The 24,634-nt window shown below is 37.3% G+C and overlaps 1 protein-coding gene across 1 annotated transcript in view; it reads right to left on the reverse strand.

Moving 5' to 3' along the window:
- Positions 1–4,758: 4,758 nt before the first annotated feature.
- Positions 4,759–24,634, reverse strand: part of LOC121314959 (syndecan-2-like) — a 32,832-nt gene continuing 12,956 nt past the window's right edge. The window contains exons 2-5 of the mRNA XM_041248759.1: positions 8,241–8,358; positions 7,686–7,840; positions 7,026–7,167; positions 4,759–5,995 (exon numbers count right to left, since the gene is read on the reverse strand). Coding sequence (XP_041104693.1) covers positions 5,832–5,995; positions 7,026–7,167; positions 7,686–7,840; positions 8,241–8,358 — 579 coding nt within the window. The 3' untranslated portion in view covers positions 4,759–5,831. The remainder of the gene's footprint in view (positions 5,996–7,025; positions 7,168–7,685; positions 7,841–8,240; positions 8,359–24,634) is intronic.

Raw genomic sequence — 24,634 nt, forward strand, 5'->3', positions numbered from 1 at the left:
GGCGGCAGATGAATGGCACGACAATGGGCCTCAGGATCTCGTCACGGTATCTCTGTGCATTCAAATTGCCATCGATAAAATGCAATTGTGTTCATTGTCCGTAGCTTATGCCTGCCCATACCATAACCCCACTGCCACCATGGGGCACTCTGTTCACAACATTGACATCAGCAAACCGCTCGCCCACAAGACGCCATACACGTTGTCTGCCATCTGCCCGGTACAGTTGAAACCGGGATTCATCTGTGAAGAGCACATTTCTCCAGTGTGCCAGTGGCCATCAAAGGTGAGCATTTGCCCACTGAAGTTGGTTACGATGCTGATCTGCAGTCAGGTCAAGACCCTGGCGAGGATGACAAGCACGCAGATGAGCTTCCCTGAGACAGTTTCTGACAGTTTGTGCAGAAGTTCTTCGATTGTGCAAACTCACAGTTTCATCAGCTGTCCGTGAGGCTGGTCTCAAACGATCCCACAGGTGAAGAAGCCGGATCTGGAAGTCCTGGGCTAGCGTGGTTACATGTGGTCTGCGGTTGTGAGGCCGGTTGGACATACTGCCAGAATCTCTAAAACAACATCGGAGGTGGCTTATGGTAGAGAAATGAACATTCACTTCTCTGGCAACAGCTCTGGTGGACATTCCTGCAGTCAGCATGCCAATTGCATGCTCCCTCAAAACTTGAAACATCTGTGGCATTGTGTTGTGTGACAAAACTGCACATTTTAGAGTGGCCTTTTATTGTCCCCAGTACAAGGTGCACCTGTGTAATGATCATGCTGTTTAATCAGCTTTTTGGTATGCCACACCTGTCAGGTGGATGGATTATCTTGGCAAAGGAGAAATGCTCACTAATAGGGATGTAAACAAATTTGTGGACAAAAACTGAGAGAAATAAACTTTTTTGTGCTCAAAATGGTTTAAATATGAATTCCAATATGATTTCAAGAAACCTACAGTACATTAATTCAGATTTGAGTTGATTTAGTAGACATACTTGGTACAATTTCTATGGATTCCTACTCCATCACTGCCAGCTGCCCATATTAAACATAACAATTGAATAAAACACATTGTAAATATATGTATTGGATGAAACAGAACTATTAATTTACAACTTGACATACATACTAATGTAGATTAAAACAGGTATTTTTTTTATAGATAAAACTATATATATATATATATAGTCTATATATATATATATATATATATATATATATATATATATTGTAAAACTATTTCTGTCATATCTAAATGTCACCAGGGTAAGAATGACTTGTATTATTACACATTGTACTACTGTTCCAGGTAAGGAAATCTGAAATCCCATGTACAGTTTGCTCAGAATGTGAGGCACCATGAGCTTGAGGCAGTGTAGTTCCTATGTTTAGTGAATAGTTATTATGAGGCCTGTTAGTGTTTACTTTAGAAGCCATTTGCTGTACATTTATGCATGATTTAACAGTGACTACGAGTGAGGGGTGGATGCTTTATTGAATTAGTTCTAACTCAAAGAAGAAAACTCAGTAGCTTTTGTTCCTCTCTCATATGACACTTGAAATGAATCAAGTCAAAAAAAAAAAAAGTGACATGTTTATTTTTCTAGCAAACCAGTTCTGTGGTGCAGGATGCCCTGCTTTGTGATGTGTTTCTTATTCACTAGATTAAACCTGAAACAGCACTGTTTTATATATTCCAAACCTGCAAAAAACAAGCTATAGGCACACATGGCGTGTGATGAGCAGACATAGCTTGGGGGCAAAACCTTTCAAAACTAAAAGGAAACCCCACTGATCTACAGAGGTTAATGTTCTATATAATTAACAAAAGACTTTGTTTAGCAGTAGTTATTACCAAGATAGCAATTTGTTCACAGAGCATGACTGAAGAAAAACAGATTTTATTGTGTCTCTTTTTAAGCTATTTGGGGTGCCTAACATATTAAATTAAGGTTTACAGTCAGGGAATTTTAATGTAGCAGCTGACAATTCTGTCTTAAATTCTCACCAGTGTCCCTAAAACATGTGTTTTTTTCTTATTTGTATTTATTTTTTGCTGTCCACAAGTGGTTAAATGCAAGGCAGTAAAATTAGCATACTAATTGGGGATGATCCTGTGGCCAATAGGGAAGACAATACTAATGATACTGTGCAGGATAGTTTCAATTTCAAACAACTGAGTGCTTCCACATAGACTGCAGTTAGGTTTTAGGATGTCCTCATTTGCCAAAGAACACGGTGTATCAGTCATCTGTCCCCAGGGTTTCAGAAACAAGGTATTTAGTTAGTCCAGTGCTTTCTTTAGAGAAAGAGCTGTACTAACATGGTATTCATATGAATAAAGCTCCTCTATGTGTATACTATACTAACAATTATTATCATTATTATTATTATTATTATTATTATTGCAAATAAAACATATAAAGTACTAATTAGACAAATGTCAGGACAATAATTAGGACTGATTCTCTAATTTCTGATAACTGTTCTTTTCAAACTTCAGGTGCTGAACATCTCTGCATTGTTATGGAAATGTAATTGACACCTACTGTAGATGTAACTTTCTTCAGTGTTGAAAGGATAATGTCATAAACATTAGATTTCCTCATGACATGTATTATTAGAAGTATACACAAATAGAGAATGAAGAACGAAGCAGTCCCCTTGTTCTCATCCCATTTACTGCCATTTCCCATACACGAAATAGAATTGAGCAGCTGAACCCTGTGGTCTGTACTAAAGCTGCAGATCAGGTGTTCCCAAACTTGGTTTCCTGTATTTTTTTTTCAATTAGTAAGATAGTAGCTAGATAGAGCTGGAGATGATTTGTAGGTAGACCCAATTCTCAAATTTGTTGCAATTTATATATTATAATAATAATAATAATAATAATAATAATAATAATAATATCAGCTGTTTTCTTTTAGATCCAGTGTCATAATTGATGTCATTATCTAAAAGAGCAAAATGGATGACTTATAGAAATCATTCACAATCAGTCTAGAGAAAAATAGTGATGGTTATTGGCTAAAAACTTAAATGTATATAAAAAATTAGTCAATTATATCACATCCTGTAAGAATGTGCTTCAGGGTAGCCAGTGATGAACACACATGCAGTGTTCCCTTCTACCCACACATGCAGGTTCTGCGGTGATGGAAGAACATCATCTGTGGACCTGATTAGGAAGCTGATCCTTCTGTGTTCCACTGTCCACAGGTCTCGCCAGTCAGTCTCACGTTGTTCCACGTTCTCAAATCTCATCCATTCTCCCTGCTTAGCTTGGGAGACCGCCATGACACACCCCACCCCCATCCTGGATCTGCTTTGTGCCATCTCGGGGGAGCCAAACTGAGACAAAGGCCTCCTCTTCCTTGTTATACTTGCCCCATAACATCACGGATATGAAAGGCGTCCTTTGCTGCCCACTTTATCACAGTTCTCACTACAGGTGCTACCTCCCTTACACACTCGTCACACAATTCCATCAGTGTCGTTTCCAGCTGAACCTTTATGTACTTAAAATCCTCAGAGTTGAGATTGGCAGCTCAGCTACTCAATAATTGAAATGTAACTACTGCCCATACACAATGCTAAATAACATTTCCCCAAAATGGCTGTGGTCCATTGGGCATAATACAATTACGTGGCGAGATTTTTAAAAAGCCCAACATTATAAAAAATTTGCATTGCTTGTCTGAACTTTGAGGGAACGTATTGTGTACACAAGACACATTAAATATATTTAGTATATTCAGCAAGCAAGAGTATATTATTTTACTGGCCAGAAGGGAGACAAGCTTTATTCTACCGATAGCTTTTAAAAACAGGTTTAATAAAACAAGTTGAATAACATTTTTGATTGAACTACTTGTGTAACTGTCCCCATGATTCCCTTTGGAAACCCCACGCAACCACGTAAACAATATACTACAGCAACGGTAAGTTAAAAAAAAAATATATTATTTCAGTTTTTGACAGCATGACTTATAAATTGTAAACAAAGCAAAAGACAGCACAAAAACAGAAAACCATGTTACTCAAATAGCACATACATTATAGACTTTATAAAATGATCAGCCAGTGTCTTCTGTGCACACATTTAGGAAGAAAAAAAAAAGCTGCAGAACGTATCGCTCATAAAATAGAATTAACTCCACAGCTTGGGGATTATTTCGTTTCAAGTTGTACGCTCTGCAAATTGAACTTATTTTCATTACATTTTAATTTAACCACTGCTGCACACTTCATCTTGGTGTTAGACAAGCAAACCACCCAGTTCAAGGAAAAACTTGTGTCCCTACTAATCTGATAGACAAAAAAAAATAAATCATTAAGCTATTTTTTTTTTTCTTCATATGGACGTTTTATTTTTAGCATTGGTGCCATTTAGCTACATAAAATAAAAATCTAGGCTTTATTTTGGCTCAGAAGCAGCACAAACATACCCTAGTGTTCATTAAAAAAACACTCAACAAAAAGCACCTATGAGAAAGATCTGATGGTTTGGGGCATTGTATGCAGTGATGGCATTACATAAATACATTTATAGTTCTTATTATATAGTAAGAGAAACTGTAAGGAGTGGAATGTAGTGTGCCTATTGCAGACGCTGGAAAAATAACATATTTTCACATTTCATACAAAGTTAATTCAGATTTTCCATCTGTATATTTTTGTACTTATTGGTACCTTTTATAAAACATTTTATAGAAGAGTATGAAGTGGAACTAAATATGCATACAAACACAAAAAAAGTCATTTTAGTATTAGGCCACAATGTTTATTCAGTAGTGTGTTTCAAATTATAGATACAATACTGTCTGCTTCTGTAAGATTAACAATTGCCTGTGCTTCTAAAATGCCAGCACAAAACTCACACACTGAAATACAGAAATATTTCTATCCAGTCTGGAACAAGCACAATTCAGAATGGTAGGCACTTCAGAGGCTTAAAACATTTGTAAATATATATTTTATACATGTATTGTTAAGCAATTGGATTCCAAATTATCAGTCTCTAATCACAAACCTTCTAATGGAAAGGAGAGACACATTTTTTTAAAAAGTGGCCAGCAGAATCTGCAGCAGCTTCCAGAATATGGTTACGTCTTTGGGTTTTCTTAGGCTTTTCTGTCAGTAGCTTACATCAAATCTTCTATCCTGAAGATCGTCGAAGAAACAAATACACAGTTTGCAGTTAAGACCAGTTTGTTTTGTACACAGATGCTGCTGTTGAAAATCTGACTGAAGCTACATTAAGAAACAAAGCAGCGTGAGAAATTCCCAATCTTGACTACTTTATATAAAGCAAAAGACAGTTTATAAAGTACCCTAAAAAAGAAAAATTGCATTTACACTTGCTGCTATATTATTATTTTCAAGACAAAATTGCACCATGAAAACTATAGAAAGGCAATTTTAAAACAGATAAATTAATGAAGTAAACCTTGTAGATCAACTTCACACATGCTATGACAAAATTAAAAGACAGGCTAGGCCCAGAACAATTATATTCAATTATATCCATCGTCTTTTTACATATACTGCTTTATTAAAAACTAGTCTGTGAAAAACAGTGGCTTCATTAGACACCTCCACTGCTTTTCACAGTTACAAATTAAGTGTTGTTTTTTGTTGTTTTTCAGCCTTTTAAAAGGATACATGAAATATTTCAATACACTGGGATTCGCCATAAAACAGCCTTGTTGGCTTTTCTTTTCTTTTTTTTAAGAAAAAAAGAAAGGTTTCCATTACTCTAAACAAAAGCTTTTTTGTATTCATTTCTGTTTTTAAAAAGTTCATTGATCTCAATCAGAGATTCTCCATAATGTTTATGCGTAAAACTCCTTGGTAGGTGCCTTGTGATAGGCAGCGCTGGACGGTTTGCGTTCCCCAAGGTCATAGCTGCCTTCATCCTTCTTCCTCATGCGGTACACTAGCAGTACGATCAGGAAGATTGCAAACAGGAACCCAATCACTCCACCAGCAATTACAGCTGTATGAAAAACACAAGCATTAAGATAGAACAGGAATGGAAATAAGACTCCCATGGCAAAGAAATTCTGGTTTTACTATGATTTTAAAAAGACGCACATGAGCTTGTTACCTGTACACTATGGCTAATCAAGCACATATCAAGTATTCTCAAGTCTGTTAGATATACAACTGCTCACGCCAGGTCATGAATTTTACTCCCACAAATATATAATTCAAGATGCATTATACTACACAGTGAAAAGGGGAAAGAAAAACTAAAAATATATGCCTTTGAGCACTTGAGGCATTTAATCCAACTGCACCCTACCACCACCACCACATAAATTTACCTACAACACAAGTATGATTGATTTAGCGTTTTTAACTGAACAACATAGGCTTAATTATAAACGCTACCCAGGTAATCTTTGAAAGGACACTTGTTAAAACCACACTTGTAAATCAAATGTGAAGGGAATGCTAACGTTGCTTAAGCATTCATTAGGGGCTTGTATGCTCTATTCATTGCAGCACAACACATGTGGAGATTAGTCTGCTGTGGATACAACCATCATCATAGGTGTACACTATCTTGTGAGCTCACAGAAACAGAGATTAAGACTTTTGTGAATAAATCAAACTTATACCACAATTTACCACAAATATCTGTTAGACATGAATAAAGAAAGCAAGTAAAAACTTAAACAGAAATCAATTTCCCGTTCCAAGTGTACAGAACCCCAGTGTATGTGTGACAGAGTTTAATAATGAGTGCACTTATCAGAAACCAGTAGGAGCCTGTTATACGTTAGAAATCCTAGAAGTTGAGACGATTTCTGCAAAACCATACTGTTACGCTTGAAATACTGTTTTGTGACACAGGTGTTTAAAAGTACCGAAAGAGCTTTATGAAAATGACACCAATTATAACAATATACCTTAACAAGGGAAGTTCTGAAACCCAAGACTTGGTTAGTGTCAAGAGTGAAGCCCTGGAGTTTTTGTCGTACAGTCTTAAACAATTATACCTAATGCAGCTATTCACATACCTGCCAGTACTTCTGTTCTCTGGAAGAGGTTTTCGGACTGTATCTCCGCAGACACGTCTGTGTCCAGACCACTGCCAGACATTTTTGGCTTACTAGTTGTGCTCATTAAATCCAGATCTGTATCCGTGGCCAGAACTGGTGGCTACATGAAAAAAGGCACACAAAAAAATAAATTCTATAAAAACGTTTTTGCAAACGCCAAAATCCCTAAAAATATATATTAAAAAAAAGATTCTGACATGACAGTGCTTGTTACAGTATAGTATTACATTGAAGTGCAGTATTAAAAAATAAAGCCAAGAAAAAAGTGAGTACAGCATACACTTCTACACATGGATTAAAATAATTTGCTCTTCTACTAGTCTGATGAATCAATAGTTGTCATGGGTTACACATTTCAACTCAAATAAAAGTTCACTACTGCAGATTATCTGTGTGCAGTTTACACTATATATCAGATACAATACGTTCATTTAAGATGAGCGATCTGATGTATGCACAGCTGACATGGAAAAAATACAGAAAGTTGTACAGTACATACAATTACCAGTTTTGATATGCAATTTAGCAATCCATCTCCATGTTGGCAATGGGTTTCAGCAATACCTTTTGTTTTAAACACCAAGAGTAGCTATACAGTAACAAGTAGGTATACAGCACCTCGGTTCTGGCAGGACTCTTAGGCAGCATTCTGGCTTTGGCTGTAGATGTCTCCACTTTGTGTGTGAAGACTTTAGTCGAGTCCCTGGTTGGTTGTGCTTTTGGAAACATATACGTTTTCACAGTGATGGGCTCCTCGATTTCCACTTCGAGACCTGAAAACCACACAAAAAACATGGGGATGGTTTAAAAAAAAAATCTAAGAGTCAGCACAGCAGTACGTTACTCCTATAAAGTGTTTCACAATATGTATTTCACTGCAAGGACATCAAACCAAACAAATGGAACGACTGCATGTTCTTGCCTGCAGAAATGTTTTCTGCATAAAAGACTTTGATTTTTTAAAATTGATATCATCATTTTTATTTTTAAATAGCCTTAGCTATGAATACACCTAATCATCAGTTCCAGTTGCTTCACAAAAAGTATGCAATGATGATGTCCCTTTTGTTAGGCACTGGTTAATAGCTGAGAGAGGACTATGGAGACAATTGTGGGTTTTACAGCATTTTTTTGTAACACAACTTGGGGGAGAGAGATGGAAGAAAATCTTACCCGAGCCTGACCCAGAATTAAAATCATCGTCATCATCTACTGGAAAATCCCCTGACCCATCCTCAAGATACAAATCCTTTTCGTCAGGAGAAATTTGACCCTGTGAGGCTGCCGGGGTCTAAAAAAGCAAAAGAAAAAACCCATATAAAAACAAAAATAACTTTTAAGACCTAGAAAGGAAGAAATCAGCAGCACCTTTCAGATTGCAACCAAGTTACCTGAATTCAGCACCAGCAAAGTCAATAGAAACTGAATGACATCAAGTTTTTGTTTTTTTTTCTTAAATCATATTTAGCACTGGGACATGGACAAACACACCGGTCTTCATTCTGCCTGCTGCAATTACCATGGAAACTGGCTGAAATGTTCTGAGGGAGAAAGAATGTAACAGGCTGCTACTCTGCTGTGTTCTGCAGATTCTGGCTGGATGAATAAAGAGACTTGAGTAACCTCAGAGGCATGCATGTAAATGGCTCATAACCCAATAACTTTTTCCACTAGCTCGCTGCCCCTGGCTCTGTGTGTGTTTAAGACCTTGACTTCAAGCATTCAAATTGCAGGGCAGCATCCATGGAAACCCTATTCTGAGCTGTTCGAGCTCATCCTAGCGGATTATGTTTTTAATACAGATTGTGCTTTTCAAATCTTTACAAAAGCTGCTGTAATCAAATTGGACAGGGGGCTCTTAAAAACCTGCCACAGTCAACAGCCTGTATTGATTCTTTTCCAGTTTGGGTGTTTTGCAGATAACCCTGCTGCTAAGAACCCAGATTCAATTTTCCACTCTATGCTTAACAAAAATAAAAGAAAGACACACTTTCTTCAAAGCATTCAGTGCAGGCAGAAAAAAGCCCCATCAAAACACAAATCGAGGTATGTGGTCCACAGAGCACTAAAGGATGAGATAATTAAAAACGATACTTCAGATAGCCGAGAGGAATAGCAGATTCCTAAATAAAGGCATTAGTGTTACAGCTCTCTGATCAAAGAACAAATGTGCTAAAGCCAGATAAGTCTGTTTAAAAAACTCATCTGGGTAAACCTGTCTTGCTACAGTTACTTGATAATAAATCTTCAAACTCTCACAAAAACTAGGGGGGAAAAAAAAAAAAAAAAAAAAAAAAGTAAAAATGCCCATAGTTAAAAACCTGCATCTTCCCGAGTTTACAGTTTTATTGCAAGCACCATCTATTGTTTTCATGTAATAAAGCTTTTTGATAGAAATAAGTTGTAAAAACAATCAATCACATCTGCTGCATCACGGCCTACTTCCTGTGTTACGACTGCTACTAAGGGCAGTGAAGCAAATACTTCAAACCGTGTCTAAATGCCCAAACCACATCACACACAGCAATCCTATATAGGAACTGAAAAAGCTTTATAAACCTGCAACAGCAAAGCTCACACAATATCCAGGTATCCCAGAGTAGATCACTGTCTCCTCTTTACAAATATGCTAAGGATTTTAATGAGCAATCCATCTCACAATTTCAGGGGTCCCCTAAATAAAATGAAATTACTACTGTAGCAATGCTGAATTACTTGGTGGAGCATTTGTTCTGCCAAGACATACAAAATTAAATGTAGTGTTGTCTTTGGCAGTCCTTAGCTAGAAACCTCTTTGATGGTAAAATAAAGAGAAAATGTCACGCCTAGTTATTCCGCAAACTCATTCACCAGCAAGGCTTACAAAAGTATTATATCTATCTATCTATCTATCTATCTATCTATCTATCTATCTATCTATCTATCCAACATTGAATAATATGCTAGACGCATAAATCGGTCATGTGACAGATTTTACCAAATGCATATTTTTGAATGTATTTTATTACTTTATCATATACAGTAGTCAATCCCATATCAGACTTTTGTGGTGCCACATTAAGGTTCTTTGAACATAATATAACGTTAAAAAAAAAAAAAAAAAAAAAAAAATTAAAATTTTTTAGTTTACTTTATTCACATTGTGCCCACAGGGCCAACACAGGTACATCTCAATAGTGCAGATGTCGTAGATGTCTTCGAGAGACATCTACGAAGATAAAAATAACAATACAAATGCTTTTAAAAAAAGAACAAATTCCCACTGGGCTTTTTTTAAATTCGTTTTTTTAGAGTCTATTGATTTTTAAGCATTACATGCAGGGCAGCTGCTATAAGACCATTATCTTTAATAAAAATGTGCACGGTTAAATCAACTGGTTCATCAAATAATGCCCATTAATTAACTAATCAGAATGTAATAGAAAGGAGTGTGTGTGCGTGCATAGATATGGTTTAAACGCCGACACCTGCATAGCATTTAAACATTCATAAAAATGAACCAAAAGCACACCCCTAACACACATGTATACTGTATGGCTGTTTTTCTTGCACCTGCAGAAACAAAACTTCATCCTAGAAAAAGTATTACTTACAGACATTGCATAATGTGGTTTTGGACCCTGAGACACTCCCAAATGGGTCGAAAGATGACTGTCAAAACTACCCAGGTTAGCACATGCCATCCACACAAATAATTTGAAGGCTCTTAACTAGATTGAATAAAATGGTCTTGACTTGTTTTTGATTCTTGACAGATCTACAGTATTCAAAATAAATTAGTATGTTTTTTTTCTAATCATTAAATAAGTTAACCTCAGCCTGTACTTTGACAAGCTACTGTATTGCTCTAATATTTTGTCCTACAGTATGTGCAATAAAATAAATAAATAAATAAATCCTTAGTACAGTTCTTACATAGGCACAGCTTACAGAGAGAGGCCCAACCTCACAAAACTAAATTCTGGCAGCACTTTGTAGAACAGACCTTTTTTTTTTTTTTTTTTGCAGATGACTGTACCAATTATACAGTCATCACACCTCTCCACAGTAAGATATTGCACAGTAACAGACAGATTCCAACAGTCTCAGCAAGTACAAGGGGGAAAGCACTACTGCAGACTGAACAGATTGCTAGACTGTGCAATTATGAAAAATGAAAATCAGTGTAGTATAGATGGGGAGTACCATATTGTTAAGAAAAAGGCATCACTACTTTGTAAATAGAGTTGCTGAAGCAGACTACAAGCCTACTGTAGCTTCACTGAATCTGGAGCCACGTAATCGCAATCCTCCGCTACATTCACCATTGATCAAACATGATAGACCATGTATATGTGAGCAGTGCAAGCTGACAGAAGTTCTCCCTTATAAAAGTTTCCCCATAGTAAAAGCAGAGCAAAGCGTAATATACCACAGTGAAAGCAAAGCATACTGTAGGTAAACAATGTAAAGCACAGAGGTATAGTAAAGTAGTGCTGGGACAAATATCCTGATATTTTTTGACGTATTCAGATACAAAAAAAAACCCAAAAAAACAAAACAAAACAAAACAAAAGAAATCAGATGTTTGTATTTGCTAGAAATGACAAACATACCTTGCACTTATTTACTGCCTCACCAGAAGTCGCGCATGGCAAATGAAGAAGAGCTCCATGTGAGATTAATATATAGATATATAAAAAATAAAAATAAAACACAGGACCAACACAGTAGCTCATGAACCTCTATTTAAAAGGTTTTAGACAGCAAAAAGTAAAACCAACCAGATTATGTGCGCACACTCATAGTGATCTCTATGGAAGGCCATCTGGGTCAAAAACGCGTTGTGCTGCTTTAGAGCGAGTCAGAATCTCATGGGACAGAAAGAAAGGCAAACACGTCATTCTGAAATGAAGTCATTACTTTATGAAAACGTGTCGTTCTTACTGCAAAGAAACATCAATGACAAGGAATAAAAAATAAAAAAAAGTAAAAAATAAATAAAACGTGGTGTCAACCTTTTTACTATCTATTTCAGGAATAATAAAAAAACAAAAACAAACAATGTTGGACTGCTATTTGGCATCCTTTGTTTTGTAGTTAATCACTGGAGTAAAGTAAGGCCTACACAATGTTTTCTTTACTCTTGGGATATTTTTCTACTTGAACGTGTTACAAAATGTAACATCTTGACTGTCTGTCCGAACATGAAAATCCTGCGTTCCTCCTACGGTAAAGCATATTAGTATACATAGCAAACCAGGGTAAAATATGGTAAATGCATAGTATATCCATGGGAAAAGCATGGCAAAACTAGTTTTATAAAGGCTGCCAAGCAGCCACTGCACACAACAGACACGCACAGCGTTTTCCATGCTCTTGTTAGACTTGATTATTTTGGGGTTTTTTTTTTGCATCTGTTTGGTCTCAAACCAACTATACAAATTCTGCATGTGGCACTGTGAATAACTTCAGGCCATTATATAAAGGATTGTTAAGCACCATTATTTAACAGAAATCCATTTTGCTGTGTAGTTTAACCATCCATTAGGAAACCATTAACCATGATGGAAAAAAAAAAAAAAAAAAAAAAAAGGCCCTCCGTTACCAGTTACTGTTCCGCAAGCGTGCAAGTGAACTGTTGCGAGAACTGGGTTTTTTTTGTTTTTTTTTACCCTGTGTCATGAAAAATGCTGACTTTTTATAACAAAGCTATTTGGTACCTGAATTTTGATAGTACTGCTATTATGTATAGATATGAGATAGGGTGTGTTGATGTGGTAAACTTTCTTTCTCAAATCGCCCTGTGTGTGTGTGTGTCTATATATACCTTAACTCGAAAGCTACTTGTTTATATATATATATATATATATATATATATATATATATATATATATATATATATATATATATATATATATATATATATATAGTGTAGCGTGTACGGGGGAAGGCAGCAGCAGGGCTGGTAGGTGACGTAACCACATACAAAGATATAAGCCTGATATATGCTCCTTGCAAAGGAGCTGGCTTTTTTTGTATTTTTTTTGCAGTATTGGCACTATGCTTTAGTGCAAGAGGTCCCAGGTTCGCGTCCACCTTGAACCTGCATGTGTATTGCCTCACCCTGTACGAGGCACCTTGCCTTGGTTCGCTACAGTATTTTAATTTCTGGCAATTCTAACAATCTGGAGTGGAAGAAAGAGTACAGAAGCAACACCCAAGGAGTACAGAAGAGAAGCAGGACTACAAGAGAGAGAAACCAGCCCGCATGGGTGGCTGTAAAACATGGCCTTTTTTCCCCCATTTCTTTTCTTTTATTATTTGTCACAGTCTGAGTAGCACTACGCTGAATGCTCAGCATGCTTAATCTACCCAGAGTAGGGTCCCGGCTTAATAAACTGCTGTATTCCAGAACCTGGAAATCCTGGTATGTCTGCCTTCATTTCCAAGCAACACTACAATATATATATATTTCAATTCATTTTTTGATAATATTTGCTGTGCTTTTAAAAAAAACAAAATTTGAATTCAGAATCCTGCACACTGCACCTATTCTATTATACCAGTAGCTATGCCACAGCTGCTATGGCACCCAATCTGAACTATGCAGAACTAGCAGCTTTTTATTAAATCAATTTTTCTACAACAATTTTTTATTTATTTATTTTTTAAATCGAGATTTGTTCATATGAAAAAGCGCTTTTGGAGTGTGTGTAAAATCACTGTACAGCAATGATCTTGTAAAACTAGTTCCAAGAATTCCCTCATGTCTGAAACCGTTTAGTCTGCTGTACAGAACGCCTCCACACACATACATACTGTGCTGTGAGAATGACACAGGAATGCTTACTGTGAGACATACATATGCTGCAAATTGTATGTGTAAAGTGAAATGTGCAGTTGTGAGCACACATATCAGTCCCTGGGATTGTTGCATGAAGTATAAGAAAAAATATCTATTTGTTGGTTTTCTTCATCACACAACACAGGTTCACTCTCATTTTGTTGATGCTACTGCATACATTATACACAGAACTGCAGAAGAAGAGAGTGAATATAGTTAAGTGGGGGGGGGGGGGGTAACAAGGAAGTAATGAAAGGCAGGATCATAGGTCTTTGTACTCTACAGTATCACTTATGTTAGAAATCACAGACAAGCAGCAATGACTTTCCAATTCAAGAGGCTTTTATCTGCTTCAGTAGCTAAGTGGCGGTTTCATTTATTTATGTTTTTTTTTTTCTCTCTTTTGATGCTTAATATATAAACCACACCCACAACCAAGCCATTAATGAAGCTTGGAATAGGTGGATTTTATAAAATTGCATTAAAAAAAAAAAAAACTTCGACCCCCCCCACATTAATAATGTTAATACTAACCTTTATTGTATTTTCACAGCCAATGGATTTTATTAGTAATGGTTTGGCTTTAGAAACCTGTTAGTTTTTTTTTTTTTTTAATTCATCAGCATGAAGGTCAAATTTGACAAAATTGCCTTTAGCTGAACCGTGTAAAGCTTCTTCACTTAAATTTGAATTAGAAGTGTACTCAAAAATAAAAACTAATTGACTGTAACCATGTAATCAAGTAATTATTAAAAAAAAATGTTGCAACCTTAGTAGCAGTTTTTCTACTATTTTTTGACAATGGATCAAACATATGAATAAAAGCAACTTTCTTCTCCCAAAAGATCTGATCAAAACAATTACTGTATGTCACATACTCAGATGGTATAAAAAAGGAAAGTCAATTAAACTTCAATAAAAGTGAAGGTTACCAGTCAGTGACTCTTACTATTCTAAACTACAAACTGCCATCACAGCTTAACCTTTCTACTTGCATTTCAGAGGTGATGCTATCTGTAAGGGTTAACACGTAGCTTTATGTGTTTGCTTTTCACTGTTCAGTAGACCTGCAATTCCAATTCATTTTATCTGAAAGCACAGAATGGAAAATACAAAACGTAATATCCACATGGAGCACCTTGCTTCCACTTCCACAAACATTAAAGGAAGAGCAAAGCATGCTGTCCAGGAAATGGGAAAACTTGCTTCCGTAGGGACTTATCATTTTTTCACATGATCTCTTACCAGAGGTGTCAAAGCTTAGCGTTACACTGCTAAATAGTCGTCAAATCCTTCCCCAAGCTGTTGCAGCAATTGATAATGAAGCCATAAAAAAATTGCAAACTACAGACATTTTTGCAGCAAGTGGATTCCCAACCAGAACCAGATCCACAGCAGCAGGGTCAGTAAGGCAGCGACAGGGGCATAGCCACCAGCAACAGATTTACCAACATTACATTTCAGGATATTAAACTTAAGGTACCCCAGACCCATGACATTAAAAACAAAACCTGTTGACACATATTGAAGAAACTGTTGAAATCAGTCAGGGATTTGAGTACAGGTTTGGCAACATGAATAAGCTTCCCACTGAGGAGAGGGTTTCAGGAGGACCCCAAATTATTCAGTGTTTTTCAATGTTCTGCTATGATGCATGGCCTGATGATCTTGTGGACTTTGGTGTTGAACAGTTAGAAGTCTTACTGAACTGGTACAGTGACCTTTTAGCAAGGCATGGATGCAATGTTAATGCAGTTCCCCCAGAATGGAGAACGATTAAAACACTACTGAAAGGTCAGTTTATGGATAATCATGCACTGGTTTATGGGAGGTCATGCTAACATAATAATCCTTTTGCACAGATTTAAAACATCTTCTACATTTAGAGGAAATCATGCTTGTGCTGCCAATATCAGCTGCCCAATGTGAACATGGATTTTCTGCACAAAACAAAATTAAATACAAGCTACACAACTTAATGTGGCAACTGGTAAAGACCTTGTTAGAATCAGTACAGTGGGAAAAGTTTGACACAGAGGCTTGTGTTAAGCGCTGGCTTTCGTTAGGTAAAAGGAAACTAAGAACAAACTACACACCATGGCCAAGTGATGTACATACTGTCAGATTTTTTTTATTTAATTATTTTTGTTTGTTTGTTTTTTTCAAATTATGGAAAAATGAATAGTACCGTAGTTGTAGCTCTACCTCTAAATACTGTAAATGTAACACTCAGGATGTTGCAAATGGTGGTTTGTGAATAATTACATACCAAACCAAATTACTAATAAAACCTTAAATGAATACATAAATAAAGCAAATTATCATTGTGTCATCCTCTAAATGTAAACTACAATATGTTTTGCCTTCTAAAAAGGATTTCTGGAATTTCATCACTGCAATTATTATTACATCATTCACATCATTTTTGCATTACACATTGTCATGTACATGCTAACTACATTTTAATGTGCATTGAAACAGTGAAAATCCCCTTTCACACTGAACTAGGTACTTCATCAGCACAGGCTTGTCTTTTACACTCAGAATGATGCATCCTCTATCAGTCTTTCAGTGTCAAGTTTTCCATTTATATATATAAAGGTGTGTGCTAGCAGTCGGGGAGATAGTAGGATGTGATAACATCAAATCTGCTTCCCGTATGAGCGCAGCAACAGTAATATTTCTAAAACAACCGAATTGGTAAATCTGCTTGTAGAAAGAGGAATTGTGTTAAATGATACGTTCACACAGGTGTTACCGCTTGCAGACCCGGCGAGAAAAGTAACCATTTCAAATGTAACGCATTTTGTCAGAAATGAGATGACAGAGAGGGAGTTAGCCAGGTACAGAAAGGTAATGTCAGGGGTTAAGAGAATTATTACATATATTAGTGCTCCAACAGGCTCTGGAGTCCACATCAAATAGCAGGCTTGGTGAGGACCTGAAAAGAAAAAAAAAAAGCATCGCTCATTGACTTTTTGGACACAAAAGGCACAGGGGGCATGAACAAGGCCAAGGTTTCAGAGTGTATCACAGGTGGATGCCCCAACCCCCTACTTCTTCAGTCTGGAGAAGATACAGGGCCAGAGTAAACTGATCCACTGCCTGTGCACAGAGGATGAGAGAGCGCTGCACAACCCGGGGGAGATGCACAATAGGGCTGTGCAGTTTTATACACAGCTTTTCTCCAGCGAGGCAGGAGGAGACAAAGCACACACACACACACACGTTCTATCAAGGTCTGCCACAGGTCCCTGAAGAGGAGAGGGAGGGGCTGGATAGAGCACGTACACTGCCAGAGCTCTCCACTGCTTTCAGTGGACTGAGTAATGGAAAGGCCCCTGGTATCGATGGCCTCCCCACTGAATTTTATATAGCGTTCTAGGATGATTTGGGGAGGACCTGCTGGCCGTATATAAAGAAAGTTTGGCCCAGGGAGAGCTGCCACTCAGCTGTAGGAGGGCAGTAGTAACCTGTGTGAAATAAAGAACTGAGACCTATTGCCTTGTTGGGTGTGGATTACAAGCTGCTGTCAAAAGCTCTGGCAAATACTGAGGAAGGTTTTGGGGTTGGCGATACAAATCGGACCAGACATACTGTGTGCCTGGCAGGTCAGTCTTTGACAACATATTTTTAATGTGCAATGTAATGGCAGTCTCAAAGCTATTTGGATTGAATACTGGTTTGATTTCATTGGACCAGGAAAGGGCTTTTGACCGGTGTAACAGGGTGGTAGGGAAGCGCTACGGTGTACATGTGTTTGTTTATTTTTAGAGCGGGGTCTCCCCCTCCGCCCCTGTATCGTGTTATTATGTATTTTGCGTTTGTATTATGATTTATTTGTTATATGTAAAAATGCTGTGTTATTGTTTTGCCGGAGTGGCTGTATTTTGTTTTTGTATTTATGTTGCAGCCCGTCCACATTAATTAAAAAAAAAAAAACCTTGTGCAGAAGGTGGCCATCTCCCGAATTAAGCGATTAATCAGGGTGGGGTGCTTGAGAGGCGGAACGGGAACGAGCGAGAGAAGAGAGATTAAAAGAACTAAGGAGCAGTGAAGGCAGTTGCTCAGCCTGACCTTAGCGTTTATTTTGTGTTCGAGATTTATTTTGTTTATTTTTTCGCTCTGAGCAAGTGTTTTTTGTTCAAATATTTTATTTATTTTTGTGTTATAAATAAAACGCCGCACCACGCTGGAGCAAGATTAAAAGACAAAACATAACAGCGTTATGAGTCCCACCCCTTTCTTTTTAAGCCAAATATTATGGCACAGTCTGGACCCGTTGGGCATAATCCTGAGCGCTCACACAATGTACGATAAATAACATCTAGAACTCCAAAACAAACTATGCAGTCTGACATTTCTGAAAGGCGAGCGCCACATTCCCAAGCCCAGCTGCTTCACAACAGGCCCATTGTACTCAAGTTTCAGACCAGGCCTTTCAGTGGTTGCAATGATTACATTCTGAAAGGAAATATCAGTTTGATTTCTTCCTGAGTAACATCCCAAAAACACACCTAACAAAAGATGGTATTTTATATAAATCATTATTTTTACAGCAATGACCCAATCAAATCTATAAACAGTTTTAGAGAAGCCAGTTGAAAGCAACAGGGAGATTACTACACTACATTATTTTCATTTTACAGACATTAACCCTTGGTGGTCCTATGTTGGACCAAGTCCGACATGACAATTTTCCCTTTCCGGTCCGATGTCGGACACTGTCCGACATTATCAAAAAGATGTCAAGCACAGGTCGCCAGTCGTTTTTTCTCCGGAAAAAGCCAAGAAAACCTTTCAATGGCCAAGTGAGACTGATAGGAGCCAAAAAAAAAGGGGGAGGATCTGAGCAATACACATAGCTCCTGCGCCACAGAGACAACACAGACACAAACAAACACGATAGCTGCTTCCGCATCCAGCCCTCAAAGAATATCACAGACATTTGCAGAGCTTTTTTAGATGTTATAGTTATAAAATAATAACTTGGATCGCATTATTGAGGGGTTTTGTGATAAAACGAGTGATCAGGAGATGATTTATCAGTATGCACGACTATGAAGAGGTATGTGATAAATACAGCGAACAAGGGGTGGGGCAGGGCTGGAGATGCAGTACTGAGTGCCCTGTTGATACGCAGAGCCTTTTAAACCTGTTTTATTGTGAAAATACTTTAAACAGCACATGTGAAAATAAATTGGACCCGACGCGCGTTACAGGACTGCAAAGGGTTAAAGGTTTATGTACACTGCTGTGCAAAATCTTAGACATGTTGCATGTTTCTACTCTGATGCATTATGAGCATCAACAATTTACTCAAAGCCTCCACTAGTGTTTTCAACTATTATAACAACCTTGACTTGGATAAAGAAGGAAAAACATTGAGTGTAACAGCTTGCATCACTCGATTTTCAAGGAGTGGTATCCGAAGCATAATCAACACAAAGAAAAAAACATCTGTAATTGACAAAACCGGGGCTGGAACATCCAAAAAGCTGTCTAACAAGGATGAGCAATATTTGAAGATGATATGCTTAAGGAACAGAAAGACGACAAGCATTGAATTAACAACAGAACTGGCAGAAGGTACAGGTGTCGTTGTCCATCCATCACCAGGCCAAAGCACCTTTGACCATTGTTCCATAGTCCAATTTATCTGTTACTGTGCATATTTTAGCCTTTTAGTCTTGTTCCCCTTTCTTAAGAGAGGTATTCTTACTGTAACACACCCTTTATGTCCTGGTATCAAGAGTGACCCGTGTACTGCTGATTTGATGGACAACGACACCTGTTCCTTCTGCCAGTTCTGTTGTCAATTCAATGCTTGTCTTCTTTCTATTCCTTAAGGATATTATCTTCAAGTACTGTTCATCCTTGTTAGACAGCTTTTTAGGTCTTCCAGTCCTGGGTTTGTAAACTACAGATGATGTTTCTCTGTACTTGTTGATTATGCTTTGAATACCACCTTGAAAATCGAGTGATGCGAGCTATTTCACTCAATTTTTTTCCTTCTTTATGCAAGTCAGGGTTGTTATAATAGTAGAAAACACTAGTGGAGGCTTTAAGTAAATTGTTGATGTCTAAGACTTTATGCACAGCAGTGTATATGTTACCATTTCAAAAATGTGTTAAATTATAACAAAGTTTTGTGTCCCAACTCATCCAGCAGTTAGGAACCATTCAAAACTAAACACGACTCCCCTGTTGGCTTCTCAGAACCCTGAAAGCTACTTGGGTGATAACAGAATGATCAGCATGCATCTTCAGTGACCACAACTTTCAGTCTCGTTTCTTTTGCCCTTTGAGTTATCCAATATGTGCCAAGAGGACTGTTTTTCAATTCAAAGGATTTCCATTATGACAGCCATAGCCCTTCTCTATAATTATCTCCTTTAAAAATAACTTCCTGAACAAGAGACCAAAAGGGAAGAAATATAGGGATATAAGGATCCTCTAGTACCTTTAAAAACAAGACCTCCACAATGAGAACTACTGTACAGCACGTAACAGGTTTGTTGACTGATGCAATTACTGTACACGTTTGTTGACAATTAAACTGTGCCAGACAAGTGGTACAATAGACAAGAATCATTTTCAAAGTAAATGAAGTGCAGTACAACAGAATATTCTTTGCCATGCATGTCCAGGCACGGTAATTCTTTTTAAACAATAGGAATATACAAGCAGAATATTACATCTTGGGTGCATTCATACAACCCCTTTCTATTTCCTGCATGTACAATTGTATCTGTCCAGCTTCATCTCTCATATTGAGCTAGGTGTTGCCACATTCCTGGACTGTCTCCGATTCTTTTGATACTGTCGAAACTCTAAACGCTACGTGAAACACTATATACTGGGAAGTACTTACTATACAGCATTTAGCAGAAAGCATTCCGATAAAATCTGCTCCATAAGATTTGGAATGATATATAAAAAAAAAAAAAATAAAACAAATGAACTAATTAGGAGCATGCTTCAAAACTGCATCTGAATGTCTTGGTTTAGGATGTGTGAAGCTGCCAGCTGGCAAAGTACCAATTCATCAAAACCCCAAGTACTCCAGATCTTCCACAGTGCAATTTCTTTATTTGTATGTATTTTATTTTTTTCACACAGAATGCTCAATTTACAGCCTACAGAAACTGAGCTGTGCAAAATAAAGGGGTTTATTTTGAAACTTAACAGCTGATCCAGAAATAATGCCAGACAGGTTGCAGTGTATATTTCTGTACTTAATTATAGCTTTCCGCCGAAAGAGACATCGGCCTATATGGTATTTTTGCAACTAGTTATACAGTTAGTTTGATGAAAATATGTGTTTGATCAAATAATTGTTATCTTAGTTTTTGAATTACATGTTCATATTTTGTTATTCTTTTGGAGCCACAGCAGTAGAATCTTTAAAGCACTGGCCATGACTGTGCTATCAGTAAAAAGCATCTCCCCATTGGCAGCAACCAAAAGCATCACACAGCTTCTTGCAGTGCACTAAAATAGACATTAAATAAGTATGGAAACATACCCAGGGCAGCAAAGGGTTAATGCAACCTCAAGGCCTACTCAGCTTGTACTCTTTCAACACACATGGTGTCGAGTGCCTCCTGGATATTTACAGTATGAACTATTTATTCTTGGTTGTTTTCTGCCCATTTCCTCTTTCAATGTTTTTATTTATTTTGAATGTCCCTTTTCACCTCCTAGGGGTTCACCCAGCATTAAAAATGACTGTTTCTACAGTTACTCTTTAAGAAAAAGATCTGAAGAGAAGCGTGGGCATCTGTGAGACAGGATACAAACTGATTGAAGCATGAGTGCAACCATAACTAAAATGGGAATATAATTGTTATGATACGAACCACGGAAGTTGCCACTAGTATAGAAAGGACAACTATTATTTACAGAAATCCAGTGCACATACAAATGGAAGGGTTCTCAATCTTGGACTTGACACATATTTTTAACCTATAAAAATGAACAAGTTTCTTGGAGTATATCCAAATGCAATGCAAATGTCTCTGTGAGGCTATGTTAAACACCAGTTATTGTGTTTACCATTTATAGTATGACAGACAGACCAACCGAGTACACAAAAAATAAATAAAAACTCAACGGACAGCATATCAAATAAATAAAATAAACATTTTCGATTACTATAAACGTATGACTGAAATTCATTAGTACAGCAGATGATGCAACACCGACTTTTTTGCTTTTGAGTTTCAGTTTTTCATACATGTCAACTATCTTGCTGGCAAACACAACAGTAAGGATGAATTACAGTACCTCTACCACAAACATCTTCACCCATGTTTCACGTGTGTTTTCAAATGGTATACAGGGAACATCAAAGCTATAATGTAGCAAGACCCCACCTCGGAAAAACACATTAACTAATACTGTAGTTTTCGTATAACGCGTATTCATTTACATATTGTTGAGGATGATGAAGAGGGGTGATCGGAATGCATCAAAGCGTGTTATCTAGGATTTGTTTGATTTGCACAGGAGTCGCGTGCACAGTTCCATACTCGTGTGTAACTTAAGCACGTTGCTGATGTTTACAAGCAGATCACCCCGTTTCCTGGGTGATCAGTCAATCAAATTTCTTTGGATCAGTTAAACCTTCCTTATGCAGTGGATTGTGAAATACTAGAGGAGTAATGGTGGTTCTTTATTTTTTGGGGTGTGCCTGGTTACAAACTTGCTAGGCTTTTCTCCCAAAACAAACTTAGACCCTAGTGGTCACTAGTCTTTCATATTGTTACAATGACTTTTAGAGTACAGACCATAATAGTGATGAAAAGGTACTGTACATTAGACAGAAAACTGCATTCACGTTTTGATTACTGTACACACAAAATAGCACCACAGTTTTTTGAGCCAAGGACACCCTGGCTGACCTAAACGCTACCCCCTGGGAAGTGCTCAGCCAATTGCGCATCACCCCACAGTGGGCAGTGGAATAGCCTGGACTCGAACCGGTGACGTCCAGGCTATAGGGGGCATCCTGCACTCCATGCGGTGCGCCTTTACCGGATGCGCTTCTAGGAAGCCCCTTGATGCAGTCTTAAAGTTTGCAAATGTTAGAAGCTGTATAGTGAGTGTTATTAACAACTGGTATGACACATTTCTTAAAGTTAACATAAAATTCAACAACTATATTTCACATTAAATCAAAGTTTATTTCATTTCTTTAAAGTTTGATTATAGGCTTACTATTTATTTATTTCAAACAGGATTTTTTTTTTTTTTTTTTTTTTTAAGATAAATAATTTTCAAACATAGTTGAACAAAGTCTAAAAAGCTAAGTTCCCCAGTGTGGTGCAGACTAAACTTGATCTTTTTCTTGCGCTGGGGCACAGTTAGTAGCATACTGTCATGCCAAGTACTGTATGCAGAGGAATGCAGTGTTAAGACCCAATACCAGGGTCTCACACAGCCTGTGTTATCCATGGGAGTGTGTAATACAACAAACTCATTACAGGAATGACAAACAATGCGTGGAATGCATCGCAGTGCTTCTTACACCGGTGAGCGGCTATATCTAAAAATTAAGGTATTTCTAAAATAACAAATAAGCAATGCTTGTCCTTCTTGCATGCAATGTGATCTTCTAAAATGTAAAATGACAAATAACTTCGTGTCAAAAGCAATGAAAAGATTCAGCTTAATATTAGAATATTACAGAATATATAGAAATACTGTATCTTGCTTCAAATTGCAGATAAAGTAATCAACCACATTTGGATAAGAATACTTGTACTATAGGTCGACCAAATTCCTCCTTTCCCAAGCTACAGTTTAAATGAGGACACCATTTTGTATTCTCGTCCAATTGTACTTTAATTCAGCCTACAATCTGCTGGAAATGTAGCTGTGCAAATCATTTGTAATGCATTCTGCAAAACTCAATCCAACCAGAAAAAGGCTTCAGAAATAACTGAAATGAAAAATGAATCACAAAGCTTAATCTTACAGCAAGTAGAAAAAAAAGACCAAAAATAAACCAAGATTTCTAACCTTCTTACACACTTAAAAAAAACCAAAAACATTTAACTATTATAAACTGATGCATGAAATACTTTTGAGATTTTTTCACCAAATTACTTTAATTTGTGGCAGCCGTTTTTTTCATCATATGGAAATCAATAATTCAGTGTGTTGAATACAGAACAGTACCTTTGAATAATGCTGTGTGCCATACAGAACAGTACCCTTGTCTCATGTGACAGGGAAACAGCATCAGACAATGAATACAGCCCTTTCACGGAGGTGGAACGTATGGTATTCGCACAATCCCTTGATATACACAGGTGCTGTGCAGGAAAGGGGAGGGAGGCTGACTGAGGGAATCTGCTACATTAGTTTAAAAGCACATCAACATTTTATTGTGGTTTTAAACAAATAGCTGTCTGCACCTATAATGGCAACTGAGAGGAAGCCTGAAAGTTGTTTGAAACTTTTTCAGAACAGCTGCTTATATTTTACAGTAGGCTGAAAATACACCTGATACTGTCCTGCAAGTCTCTGTGCAACAAAATCTTCTCCTGAAGAGTCCTGAATCCTTTCCAATCGCATGTGTGCTTATTTTGACAATGACCATGTCTGCTAAATAGTCTTGAGAAAGAGAGGGTGACAATAATTACTGCAAGTCTGATTATTAATGTTCAGCATTGTTTAACTGCTTCTTGGCAAGCTAGTGTACCATCACTCCACAAACGTAAAATAATTTAAG

This window comes from Polyodon spathula, chromosome 4 (genome assembly GCF_017654505.1).
Source record: "Polyodon spathula isolate WHYD16114869_AA chromosome 4, ASM1765450v1, whole genome shotgun sequence".
NCBI classification, from domain to species: Eukaryota; Metazoa; Chordata; class Actinopteri; order Acipenseriformes; family Polyodontidae; genus Polyodon; species Polyodon spathula.